Here is a 12,671-nt window from a genome sequence, read left to right on the forward strand (position 1 = left end):
CACTCCAACGGCCACCACACCACACCATAACATCACGTAGGCCAGGGCCCGTTCACCAACCTAACTTGATTGCGCTTGCGGCCTTCGCACACGCAGACAGACTGAGAGTGTCAGACGACAGGCGGCGGGTGCCGGGCGGGGGCGGCAGCTATGGCGGACGCGGGGGTGACGTCGGTGGTGGCGAAGCTGGGCGAGCTGGCGGCGGCGGAGGCGACGGCGCTGCTGCGCGTGGACGCCGAGATCCGGGCGCTGCGCCGGAAGCTGGCCTACCTGCAGGCGCTCGTCCGCGGGGCCGACCGCCAGCGCCGCGGCCGCGCCAGCGAGCTGCTCCTGCTCTGGCTGCGGGAGACCAGGGAGGTCGCCTTCGAGGTCGAGGACGCCGTCGACGAGTTCCACCTCCGCGTCGAGGCCTTCCACCTCTGCCGCCGCCGGGGAAGTTGGTGGGGCTGGGGCTGGGGCCGCGACGCCGTCAGCCTCGTCCAGGGCCTCGTCACGCAGGTGAATTCCGCCAGTTAAACCCTAACTGCTCATCGGCTACCAAAGTGCGAATCATCATTTACCTTTATCAGCGCGGTCGTGGGTACAATAATTACTTCCCATTGATGGTTATCTACTGTTGTTTCACGTACCTCTGTTTCCTGATATTCTGTCTCGATAACTCAGCTCTTCTTTGCGAATCAGTACAGAATTGAACAACTTGTGACAATTTTGGGCCTTTGGGGCAAACAAATGTGTGATCTAAGAATCTCTCTTTTTGGTTGTTTATTTGAAAACCAGGCATTTGCTGGTTTGGTTTGGTTTGGTTTGGTTTAGCGAATCGTGTGAGTCAGTACAGTTCACATTCCGCGGTTCTTAGTTTGTGTGCCGATGGTCACATGTCTCTATGCTGATGGTTTGCAAATTAACATGTCTATGTTGGTGCAGATTTTTGTACGTCGTGGGCTGTCAAAACAGATAGCTAAGATCAATGAAAGGATCGATGAACTTAATCAGAACAAGGAAACATATCAAATTGAAAGTTCTCCTTCTGAAATTTGGAGCTCATCATCAGTTCAAGCAGATCCAGAGTGGTACACTGCTGTCTAGTGTTCATTCTTTTTATCTTCTTGTACTTCAATTTAACCTGTTTTAGTTAAAGCGGTCACTGTTCTTTCTACCATAGCAAAGTGCCCTTCAGAAAATACATAATATATTAGACTCTTTTTTGACCGAAGTCAGCAGGGAAGCCCCTACCTATTTTTTATAGTTTTTTATTCTAGTCCCGTTTAATTCGCTCCCACGGAGGGTGCTACTCAAGTACTCTAACCACTAGGCTAGAGGCCCTTTCACAATATATTAGACTCTTCTTTTGCTCTATGCAACTTTGCACGTTGAAAGCAAACTATATGGTTGTAAACTCATAACTTCAATATTGAAATTAGTGCTGACTGAAACATGCCGCAGGTACGAGGATAAATATGTTATGGGCTCCAGACAAGATGAATTTGAGATCCTCAAGAACCGTATCATGAACAAAGAAGGAAACATTTCTCACCGAGCTGTCATCTCAATTTTGGGGGAGCGTGGCATTGGGAAGACCACACTTGCAAAACAGCTGTACAACGACCCAGATATCATGAAACACTTTGAGGTGCATGCTTGGGTATGTCTTCCACAACATATCAGGTTCAGGGACTATGTAGAGATTATGTACACGCAGGTCAGCTCACAGGTCCCAGAAGCTCCTGGTGACGAGGAAATCATCGATAAGGAACTCAAGCTTTCACAGAACCTTCAGAACAGGACGTACCTAGTTGTTCTTGATGGTTTAATTAGCATTAGCGACTGGAACTCATTGTTAGACGTGCTGCCAGATACTAATGGCAGCTGGATCTTAATCACCACACATCTAAATGTGAAGGAAATCAATCACATTGACCCACAGATAGCTCCCATTGAGCTTCCTTATCTTGACATGAAACATGGAGAGCAGTTGTTTTGTCAACGAGTTTTTGGTGCAAGAGAACCTCCGCAAAATTATTGGAGCAGGGGTTACTATGAAAAAGTTCACAATATATCAACAGGTCTACCTCTCGCCATTTCCGTTCTTGCAGGAGTTTTACGATCAAAGGCGATTCCCATGGAGTGGGACGATGTCTTTGAACAACTTGAGTCCAATGGCCAGCCAAAACCAGTTAGAAGCATATGGTCTTTGGCTTTTGATGACTTGCCGCACTACCTTAAGTCATGTTTCCTCTACTTTGCATCCGTGTCAGAAAATGTTATTCTTTACCCAGATCGTTTGGTGCGTCTTTGGATTGCTGAGGGTTTTATAGTGCCAAAGAAGGCAGAAACTCTGGAGGATGTTGGGTTTGACTATCTGAAAGAGCTGGTCTCAAGAGGGTTAGTCCAGGTCATGGAGAAGGATGCTGGAGGATGCATCAAGCTAGTATCCATTCACAATCTGCTCCATGCCTTTATGGAGTCTGAAGCACAAGACTCTTGTTTCCTTGAAATCCACCATCAAGCTAATGTTGTAAATCCAAACACAGTCCGGCGCCTTGCCATACAGAATTATGTGGATGCATATGTCCACATTCCTAATGCGTTCCCCAAGCTGCGCTCTCTTCTCTGTGATTTTGCAGAAGACCAACGCAGCAGCTCAAGCTTTGGAGAGCTGCAACCTCAGTCATTATGGGGCAACCTTGCGGAGTTGTGCTCGAGAGCCTGTAGCATTTCAGAGAATGTTGGCTCAAATACATTATATGGACTCCACTTCTTACAGGGCTCCAGATTCCTCCGAGTCATCGACCTGAATGGTCTTAAGATGCAAAAGCTGCCAGATGAGATTGGAAGCATAATCCACTTGAGGTACCTTGGCATTAGGAACAGCAACTTGGAGGAGCTCCCCTCATCCATGTATAAGCTTGACAATCTCCAGACACTGGACGTAAGGAGAACAAATGTGGGGAAAACTGTAGATGAATTTTGGGGAATTGAAGCGCTACGGCATGTGCTTGCTGAGAAAATGCTTTTGCCTAATTGTTCGGTTCCCTTGAATAATTTGATGACACTCAATGGTGTGGTGCCTTCTGATTTTTGGGATGAGAAGAAGTGCCCCTTGAACAATATGATCTATCTCCGATCACTGTCTTTGTCTGGCATTTCAGTACCCCATATTACTGCACTTTCAGCTGCTCTGAGGAAAATGGAATTCCTTGTATACCTAAATTTATCAGGTGAAGTCCTTCCAACTAACATGTTCACTACCTCAAGCATGCGCCGTCTCCAGGTCCTCATCCTGCATGGTAAGCTAGAAGGAATAAATGATTTGCTGGGCGACCGCTATGTCCTACCAAACCTTACCGTTCTCCATTTGCATAAATCAGAACTGTCACAGCAGTTTGTGGACAAACTTTCTCTACTGCCACGCCTTGCTGAGATGGAGCTCTTAGTTGTTTCATGCATTGAGACAACACTGTTCTTCCATGACGGATTCCCGAGCCTCACAAAACTGAAGCTTAAGGAAGTGTCGACCTTACAGGAGCTAGTGATAGGCAAAAGGGCGATGCCAATGCTTTCCATCTTAGCCATGTATGATTGTGACAGCTTAAGGACCCTTAAGGCCTTGAATGGCTTGGAACACATCCAAGAAGTGGCAGTCTACAATATGCCAGAGATTGTCGATAATATAAAGCTTGAGGATGAGAAGCTTTTCGGCAAGATCAAACGCCTGACTACCCCCACGATGGTAACAGACCGAGGAGTTGTTCCCGGTCATTTAGTCAGAAGGGCACGCATACCGCATGAACAATGCGACGCGGTGGCTTCTGAATCATGTTTCAGCGTCATGGAGGGTGCTGGTCCTGGTGTAGGGAAAGCAGCAGACGACATTCAAGTACATTGAGGTCCTCGTGTGTGGAGTGGATTAGGTCATCATCGGAGTAGCATGTTTACATATCGATGCAGCAGAAGCAACCACAAGTTCTGTACAGAATCAAGAGGTACAACCTGCAGGCTCTTCAAGGTTTCCGTCCGCCCAGAATGTACCTGCTGCCTCCTTAGAAAACCTCGACTCACCACCTGTAAATCTGTAACAAGCTCAGAAGCACCTTCAGGTGCTCCACAAGGTACTGAACCAGGTGAGAGAGAGGTGAGGCAGTCCCTACTGAACAAAGGTTCACCCCCACCATGCAATCAGTTTCTTGTTGGTACGGACTTTTGATGCACCTTGCTGAAACATTTTCGATCATCAACGACTTCCGGTACAATGTAGTTTACTAGTTTATAATTCTTCAGTGTGCATAGATTTGTTTTGGTTTAGCATCAAAAGGTGGACAAATCTTTGTAGAAATTTGTTCAAATATACCTAGCGATCATGTCCCCACCATATATGTGCCCTCATCACTACATAGAATTTGCTTTGGCCGGCCAGCTCCGTGTCGTGACGGCACGGAGGGGAGCCCTCTTCCGCGAGGTGAACCCGGGCGCTCCCCCTCCGGCAGCGCCCCCTCGAACCGCGCCACGAGGTTGGCGAGCGCGAGCTCCACCACGGACATGGAGAGGTTGACCCCCAGGCACATCAGGCGGCCGACGCCGAGCGGTACCAGCTGGAAGTGCTGGCCCCGGAAGTCCACCTCGCTGCCGACGAACCTCCCCGGCCGGAACTCCTCCGGCGCTTCCCAGGCCTCCGGGTCCCTGCCGATGGCCCACGCGTTCACGATCACCATGGTACCCTTGGGCACGTCGTAGCCGTAGCACTCCTGGCCGCTGATACGCGTGTCCTCCATGGACTCGCGCGGGAGCAGGAAGGGCCCCGGCGTGTGCAGCCGCATCGTCTCCTTTATCACGGCCCTCAGGTACTCCATGGCCAGCAGGTCCTGCTAGGTGATCAGGGAGTTGGAACTGTCGGCGCCGCCGCCGCCAGCTCGCCTCACCTCGCGCTGCAGCCTCTGCATGGCGCCCCTGTCGCGGAGCAGCTCGGCCGTGGCCCACTCCAGGACGATGATTGTCGCCTCCGTCCCGGCTCCGAACAGGTCCTCCAGCAGGACCTTCACGTTGTCCCTGCTGAGGCGCCACTCCGCCGCCGACCCGGCGCCGGCGGGTTCTTCTTCCTTCTGCAGCGAGAGCAGCACGTGCACGAAGGCGGCATCGTCGTGGACGCCTGCTCGTCCCGCTTCCGCCACCTGCCTGCCGGCGGCGTCATCCACGACCTCGTCGAGGATCCGGTCGATCCTCTCGAACGCCCTCCTCACCCTGGCGTCGGTGCCGTCGGCGGCGCTCATCCACGATAGCCACGGGATGTAGTCGCCGACGTGGAAGAAGGCGCCGAGCAGCGCGTTGCTCTCCTCCAGCAGCGCGTCGCTCTCCCCGGCGGCGGGGACACCGAGCACGATCCGCCCGGCCACGTCCTTGGCGAAGCCGCTCAGGAGCTCGCTCAGGCGCACGAGGCCGCAGTCGCGACGGCATTCGCGCTCCACCCTCCGGAGCAGCGCGCCCACCTCTTGCTCCCTGACGGTGCGGTACGCGCGCACCCTAGACGGGGCCAGGAGGTGGCGCACGGCGGCCTTGCGGGCGGCGCGCCAGTACGGCCCGTGCGGCGCGAAGGCGATGTCGGTGCAGCCGTACAGGAGCCTGCTGGGGACGGAGAGCCACGAGGGGCGGGTGGCGAAGGCGCGGTCCTGCTCCCGCAGCACCTCCCGCGCCGCGGTCGCCGAGGAGACGACGACGGCCGGCACCCGGCCGAGGCGGAGGAGCATGACGGGCCCGTGCGCCGCGGCGAGCGCGCGCAGAGAGCGGTGCGGGAGCCCGCCGATCAGCTGGTTGAGGTTGCCGACGAGCGGGAGCCGCTGCGGGGACGGCGAGAGGCGGCGATGGCAGCGGGTCGCTCGCCGCGAACAGCGTCGAGCAGTAGCGGTAGCACGCATGGAATGGCCAGAGCGAGTAGTAGGAAAATGCCAGGCACATGCGCGCTGAAATTCAAGAATCCAAGGATACGGCGCTGAAATTCAAGAAGAATCGATAGATACGGCCTGCACGCCGCAGTCGCGTTCGTTCGAACCAGAGAACGCGCGGCCGCAGGGTGCATGACGCGGCCGGCGCTTGGGCAACCACGGCTTTGGCTTTCGTTCCCGGCACATCATGTATTGATGTTTTGTATACCAATAAAAAAAGATTTTCAACCATGCAAACTTCCAATCTTCTCGCACAGCCCCTCCACGTTTCCAAACTCAGTAACAAATAACAGAATGTTCCAGCGACTAACAAATTCAGTAAAAAGAAACAAGATAAGCCATTCCTACTTCTGCTTGAGGTGTAATATCAAGCACGAAGGGGCACCGGTAGTTACAAAATGGGTCCGCATCGGCAGATGACATAGCAAAAGCTTTAGAAGAGCACGCCCGGCACAGCAACAATTAGCAACAGATCATGTAGCGCCGCTGCTGCTGCCGCAGAGCCGCCTAGCCGTCCATCAAAAAGATGAGGTAGACGAGTATGAGATGTCTGAATCTCCGACCGTCTCAGGCACACCTCTGTTGGCACTGCCAGCTGAGCCGATGGCACCAGCCTCCTCGGCGTCGGCATCAGGCCAAGTGGTAATCTCAGAAAGCGCGAACTGGCTGGCAGAGCCGAAGTGTGACGCGAATCGCATCACACAGCTTTGGGAGAGCATGCTCTCTGCATCGACTGACTCAGGCAGAGGAGGCACGCAGGTCGGGAGGAATTCTGCCTTACCGCTTGTTGGTTTGAACAGGGAAAGGGTTGCTCGGCAGAAGATAAACCTGCAGAAACAGTTGAATTGAGTTTTCAGCCAAAAAAATAATTGTCATCACATCAAATATGTGTATCATCTATACAGGAGACTGGAAGATACAATCAGCAGATTATTGGAAGATCAGCTCAACATATTGCATTCCTAAAGCATGTAAACTAAGTAATAACTTAACAAGAAGCCGCTTACGACCAAACAGAGTATAGTGATGTTCATGTAGCAAAGGCAGACCAAGATCAAACCATCCTAGTTCCAGACAAAAAGCACCACACTTTCGATATGTTGAGAATGAGTAGGATAGTAACAAAATTTGGCAAGCTCACCTTAGAAGCAGCCGTCTCAGGAGTGGATCGCTTAAGACTTCAACCCAAACAGGATGAAGTGAAGATGATGCAACTAAAGTAGTGGCCCATTCATTTAGGGATGATGATAATAACTCCTCAGCCTTGTTATAAGCATCCTACAAAATCCATGTCAAGGATTTTAAAGACACCCTAATGTCTGAAGAAATTTGTTAACATTACTAAAATAAGTACCCTGTTGATATCTGCCCCATTGTTGCCGATCAGGAGGCAAAAAGCTTGCAATGGAGCTGTCAGGAACATAGTAAACTGACTACCAGTGTGTCGAGTTGAATCACCACTGAATCCCGCAGCAGCAGATCGGGAACTTGGTGAGAGTAACATGGCAGCTGTCTCCCCCCTCTCAATGCCATGAATAGACTGCGATTATAAAGGACAATTATAATTAACAGTAGATGGCAGACATCCAGAGTATAGAAGAGAAAACATCAGCAGTATCCAAATATTTAGTAAGAAATGGAATGGGCAGTTAAATAAGAACAAAATTACACAAAGCTCAGGGTTCCACAGTAAAATAAGGGCACAGAAGCCCCTGCCCTGTCAAGATGGAAATAAGAACCACAGATCATATTTGGACAACTAACCAGTTACATGTTTTGACAAAGAAATTCAAATCTGAACAGAACATCAAGTTTTGCACATAATTAATCTGGTTTATTTGCATATGACATGAGCACGTGTGCTTTACCCAAAAAAACTACACTATTCCGTACAAAGCATTAACCAATGGATATCCAGCCTTATAGTCCCAACCAAATTGAGGTGGGCTGCTGTCAATGGATAGTCATACAGAAAAGAACAAAAAAATTCCAGCCCGTATTGGCGATATAGTGGTTGCTCAGGACTAGGGAGGGAAAAAACATTAAACAAACCTGCCTTGAATGCATAGCTGATGCTACTGTCAATCACCAAAAATAGGGGTCTTCTTGTAAATGGGATTAAATCACCGGGGTATATGCAATTTGAACCTAGATGTTTTGGACATGTCAAACAATATACTTCTTATTGAAAAGGGTATAACTAAAGTAAAAAAAAAACGGGCAACTTAAATAAAATGAAAAAATTACCCTCAGTTTCTCGGCAGCCTAACCATAGGCAAGGTTCTTTGTCTTCCTTTGAACTGGTATGACTAGTACTGGATATATCAAACTTACTAAAGTTGCTCACAATCTTTTCACCAGTATCAGGACAGCATCCAGAAGTTCCCATCTCACCTGAATGATATTTGAATGTTAACTGACTTACTGACATGTCCTCAACATACAGCGTACATTACTGAACATCTAAGCAAATAATCCTGCGGCACTAACCTGCAGCTGAAAGATATATTAACATGATACCATTCGACGGAAGCTCCTCGCATTTTGTGGCCAGGACCTGGATTTAAATATACACATTTTAGATAAATAAGTTCACTATTTATATAATTAAATGGTTGAACGATAACGGCTGCATATAACTCTTTTCTCCTAAAATTTTGAATGCATAGGCAGCGCTGAATAAGTCCAGCTAAAAGAATCATGAGCACAAACTAACTTAAGTTTGATGTTCAAGCTTCTACGATGTAGCGCTTTCTCCAAAAGTATGCAACTACTCATGTCATGAACTAATGGGTGCACAAAATGTCACCAGCAAAGCGGAGGAATATGGTGCATAAGAAAAACAAGAAAGAGGAGTAATAAAGCAGCGTTCCTTTGATCATACTTCCTCATCTAATAATTAAGATCAGTTAGTTCATAGTAGAATATATTTTCAGGCCCCTGCAATTTTTAATCTTCCAACTAGCCGATTCCACATTATTACAAGCAGAACAGATTCGCTGTTACAGAGGTAACATTAACTTTTGAATGCATGAGTAAGTACTCCGATAGATTTCTCTCAGGACCAACCCATTGCATATATCAGAAAGCTTCCAAATATGCTGATGAACATGGTAGTTTTCTTTTATTCAGATTGCAATGGACTGGCAAGTGTACTGCTGTATAGTGGATACAGAGTGTTTACAATGTTGGAAAAATAACACCAAGTATTGCATACATCCAGGAAGCAGTGGAAAACGAGAAAGAAAAACTGAAAGGTGAACTTACTGTTAGGAAATGTGTCACCGAAGGGCGATTGAGATTTGTCTTAAGTGGATTTGGAGGCAGTGCGGCATCTCTTAGATCCTTCAGGAGATTGGGTTGATTTTGTCCACTTTCATCGTGGGCACTGTAACCATTGTTTAGCGCAAATGAACCACATGGTTCCCATTCGAGGCACTGAAGCATTCTGAATACATCTATGGAGAGGTCTGTAAATTTGACCTGGATGAACGGTAATGACAATGTTTCTTCAGTACTTTACTTCCCAAAAAAAGGCCAAAGCATAAGCTAAATTCGTGTGAGGAAGATGGGAAAGCATTACCTCGTTGGGGTAGTAGCTGCATAGTATGGCGTCACTTAAGACAAGACCTCGCTTCTTGACAGTAGGCGGTACGGTCGGAAGCTTGTCCGGAGGCAGATCAAATGCATAGCTGTACCTGAGCGGCCTCATGTTCATAAATGGCGAGTCAGCTCGAAGAAACCTCAAGATCTCTTGCACGACATGCTTCCACTCCTTGTATTCGGCTTCCTGCACGGTGAAGCATGATTTGCAAGAGTCCGAATTGAATCAAATCGATCGCTAAATTAACCAGATCAACTGAATTCGAGTGTAGAATTGTACTAGCACGCACTTGGAATGACTTTTTGGAGTCGTCGAGGAGCGCGCGGATGTCTGCGGCAAGGCGAGGGACGGTGTGGGCGCGCCTGGCGAGGAGGAGGGCGACAAGGAGGAACCTGGCGAGGAAGCGGAGGTGCTTGGCCGGGGTGAGGTGGTGGTCGGCGTCGAGGAAGTAGGCCCGGTCCAGGACGGCGTGGTAGAAGACGAACGCCTCGGAGAGGAGCGCGGTGTCGGCGGTTCGCTGGTACTGGGCGTAGTAGAGATGGGCGATGCGGGCGGCGATCTCGCCAACCTGCCAGCGGCGGAGTCCCGCCTCGAGGAGGCGGTGGCGGTGCTCCTGCTGCATCCGCCAGAGCTGAGTGTAGGCGCGGAAGGCCTTGGCGAACGCGTCGGGCTCCTGGCGGCCGAGGAGGGGGAGATCGCGCACCCGGGCGAAGCGGCGGTCCGCCTTGTCCAGCAGCGACCAGAATTGCTCGGGAGACCACCCGCCGCCGCCGGAGCCGCCCTGGCTGCCTTGGCCTTGCTGCTGCGGCGACGCCGCCATGGCGATCCCCTTCCTTCCTCCCTCCCCCCCTTGTCTCGCCGTCGTCTCGGGAGAGTTGTCGAGACACGGAATTTCTCTACTACTGTGCCTAGTCCTTTCGAGCCCAGCCCAAAGATAGGGATGAGATGGGCTGGACTGGCCCAACATATGATCTTTTCCATTCTAATTCTATCCGCGTTCGGCACATTCTCCATTTTGTTGTGCTCTCCGCCCCTTAAAAAATGCAAACGGCACAGCACATGAATTTTTTCCTTCAACGATAATTCTAACCGCCTTTGGCACTTTTGTACCCTGCACTTAAAAAGAGAAAAAAAATTGCAAACATACCACTGAGTCAAATCCCAGTCTGCTCTTTTACCACAGGATATCTCTTTTTTGCCATATGTTTCGCTCGATGCTGAAGCTTAGGTAGATCTTAGCTTAGCAAATTAATTGTGTGCTGACCAACAAGGAAAACAGATTTCGCATTGTTGGAAACAAGTGAGCAGCAATCTCCAAAACCATCTAGGTAGAGGACCACAGTGATTTGGATTTCAATCTCGTTGTAAAAACTACTCCATCCTAAATTACTATTTATTTTGATTTTTCTACGTACATAACTTTTGATATATATATATCTACATATCTAGATGCGTATAAAAAATTGTGTACCTGGAAAGTTAAAACGAATAGTAACAGAAGGAGTACAGTTGTACTTGCCTCTCCAAAAACTGCTAATGAGAACAGCCCTGACTATGCGACTCCGGCTCTGCAGTCCAAATTCTGCCACTAGCAATTCAGTTGTCCAAATTCTCATCTCTCTGGGTTTTCACAGAGTATTCCTTCTTTCAGATTTCTGAACATTTCCCAATGAAACATGGCCCTCGGCCCCTCGCTAAGAAAAAAAGACACCAAGTCAGCCCGAAGCCCCCTGTCAGCTGTCATTGCCCCTGCTAGTTTTGGACGACACAAGATCATAATGTTCTTCTATCTACCTTTCCTATGTAATAGTCAGCGTCTTATTTGAGAATGCAAATCCAAAGGATGTACTTTGCATTAAGCAGTGCATAAATTAGCACCTGTCGAGGACTCACTAAATGCTAAAGATCATCAACATGTTTTCCTGTGGGATTTCAACAAATATGAGTAAACAAGTCGGTGCAAATCCTGATACAAACTACCAAGTATATTTGGATAAAAGCGCATAAGAATTCAGGACACTACAACTATGTTGCATTTGATAAACTTAATAGTTGGCATTCCAATAATGTATACAATCAGTACTGAATAGACAAACTGACTTTTGCAAACCTTGATTGGTTTGTCCAAAACCTTGGACTAAGTGATTCTGAAAACAACTGCGAATAGCACAAAAGAGTGTCTGCAAATTTGCAGCATGAATACATTTAAAAATTCATCGCAGGCTCCACCAAATAAGAGCTGCGACCAAAGCACTAGCCAAGGAAACAACAGGTGACAGATTCGGGTACCAATCCATAAACACCAAGTCAGTTGTCTGGGGCAGTGGCGAGGAACCTATGGATGGCATCGATGAGCCCAGTGGCGTCGGTAATGCGCTCAGTAATTGGGATGTACCTATTGGCATGGTCCGCGGTGTACTCCCCGATCTCGGCCGCCTCGCCGCCGCAGCGCCGCCAGAGCGCCTCCGCGTAGCTCGGGTGCGCGAAGTACGCCTCCGCCTCCACCACCTCGCCCGATCCATCGGCCACGACGGTAATCGGGCGGCGCTCGTAGACGCCGATGTGGGTGCCCTGCGACGAAGGAGAAGGCTGAAACGGGGATAACCAAACCGGTGGAGTAAGGAGGGCGAATCTAAGGAGGAGACGAGACACTTACCTCGAAGGCGTCGAGCTCCGCGAGAGCGGCGGGGGATGGGGCGTAGAGCTCGCCGGAGACGACGCGGCCGGAGGAGGAGGAGGAGGAAGAGGTGGGGAGGAGGAAGGGGACCGAGTAGGGGCCGATGACGAGGGAGGCTGGGGCGGCAGTGGAGGCGGCCCCGACGAAGGGGGAAGCGCAGGCGACGAGGAGGGGGTGGTTGGGGAACCCGCGCTTCAGGGTGCCGTACACGAACACCCTCGTCGGCGTCGCCTCCGCCATTGTCGTTTCCGAACGGCAACGGCTGGTCCGCGAGCGGGGAGGTGGTACCTCGGCGGTACTGCCCTTTGCAGTGGATCACACGACAGCTCCAATTACTGAGAGGGACTCACACGGCTGGTTGGTGGGGCCCACCTGCCAGGGATTCCATACGGAGGCAGGCACCGTGGAATCTCTGACTTACCGCCATTGTTTAAAAATGGATGGATCGGATCATGCG

The 12,671-nt window shown here is 49.9% G+C and overlaps 3 protein-coding genes and 1 pseudogene across 4 annotated transcripts; 1 reads left to right on the forward strand and 3 right to left on the reverse strand.

The window, feature by feature from the left end:
- The first annotated feature begins 51 nt into the window (after positions 1-51).
- LOC101779821 (disease resistance protein RPP13) lies at positions 52-4,262 on the forward strand. 2 transcript variants are annotated; one of them, XM_004959578.2, is made up of 4 exons: positions 52-498; positions 925-1,070; positions 1,444-3,287; positions 3,369-4,262. In XM_004959578.2, exons 1-4 carry the CDS (start codon positions 151-153, stop codon positions 3,884-3,886), a joined length of 2,856 nt encoding a protein of 951 aa, XP_004959635.1. In that variant the 5' UTR covers positions 52-150; the 3' UTR covers positions 3,887-4,262. The 2 variants fall into 2 exon arrangements, with proteins under 2 accessions (XP_004959635.1, XP_012698874.1); XM_012843420.2 differs by having other exon boundaries at positions 54-498; positions 1,444-4,262.
- Positions 4,263-4,347: 85 nt separating this feature from the next.
- Positions 4,348-6,074, reverse strand: LOC101780230 (annotated as a pseudogene).
- Positions 6,075-6,148: 74 nt separating this feature from the next.
- Positions 6,149-10,426, reverse strand: LOC101761428 (protein SCAI). Its single transcript, XM_004957467.3, has 9 exons — positions 9,827-10,426; positions 9,517-9,723; positions 9,201-9,416; positions 8,424-8,490; positions 8,181-8,327; positions 7,990-8,081; positions 7,288-7,473; positions 7,075-7,211; positions 6,149-6,761 (listed from the first exon to the last, which is right to left on the reverse strand). The coding sequence occupies exons 1-9, from the start codon at positions 10,355-10,357 to the stop codon at positions 6,452-6,454; spliced, it is 1,893 nt and encodes a 630-aa protein (XP_004957524.1). The 5' UTR covers positions 10,358-10,426; the 3' UTR covers positions 6,149-6,451.
- A 1,121-nt stretch (positions 10,427-11,547) lies between these two features.
- Positions 11,548-12,531, reverse strand: LOC101761962 (putative gamma-glutamylcyclotransferase At3g02910). The gene is made up of 2 exons (XM_004957468.3): positions 12,194-12,531; positions 11,548-12,108 (listed from the first exon to the last, which is right to left on the reverse strand). Exons 1-2 carry the CDS (start codon positions 12,452-12,454, stop codon positions 11,845-11,847), a joined length of 525 nt encoding a protein of 174 aa, XP_004957525.1. The 5' UTR covers positions 12,455-12,531; the 3' UTR covers positions 11,548-11,844.
- Between the last annotated feature and the right edge of the window lie 140 nt (positions 12,532-12,671).

This window comes from Setaria italica, chromosome II (assembly GCF_000263155.2).
Source record: "Setaria italica strain Yugu1 chromosome II, Setaria_italica_v2.0, whole genome shotgun sequence".
In the NCBI taxonomy this organism is placed as follows: Eukaryota; Viridiplantae; Streptophyta; class Magnoliopsida; order Poales; family Poaceae; genus Setaria; species Setaria italica.

Coding starts and splice junctions, on each gene's coding strand:
- LOC101779821 (XM_012843420.2), top strand. CDS start 151: ATGGCGGACGCGGGGGTGACGTCGGTGGTGGCGAAGCTGGGCGAGCTG. Junction 499..924: donor TCCAGGGCCTCGTCACGCAG/GTGAATTCCGCC, acceptor ATGTTGGTGCAG/ATTTTTGTACGTCGTGGGCT. Junction 1,071..1,443: donor GTTCAAGCAGATCCAGAGTG/GTACACTGCTGT, acceptor AACATGCCGCAG/GTACGAGGATAAATATGTTA.
- LOC101761428 (XM_004957467.3), bottom strand. CDS start 10,357: ATGGCGGCGTCGCCGCAGCAGCAAGGCCAAGGCAGCCAGGGCGGCTCC. Junction 9,724..9,826: donor ACTCCAAAAAGTCATTCCAA/GTGCGTGCTAGT, acceptor TTCACCGTGCAG/GAAGCCGAATACAAGGAGTG. Junction 8,082..8,180: donor AGGCTGCCGAGAAACTGAGG/GTAATTTTTTCA, acceptor CAAAACATCTAG/GTTCAAATTGCATATACCCC.
- LOC101761962 (XM_004957468.3), bottom strand. CDS start 12,454: ATGGCGGAGGCGACGCCGACGAGGGTGTTCGTGTACGGCACCCTGAAG. Junction 12,109..12,193: donor CGGAGCTCGACGCCTTCGAG/GTAAGTGTCTCG, acceptor CCTTCGTCGCAG/GGCACCCACATCGGCGTCTA.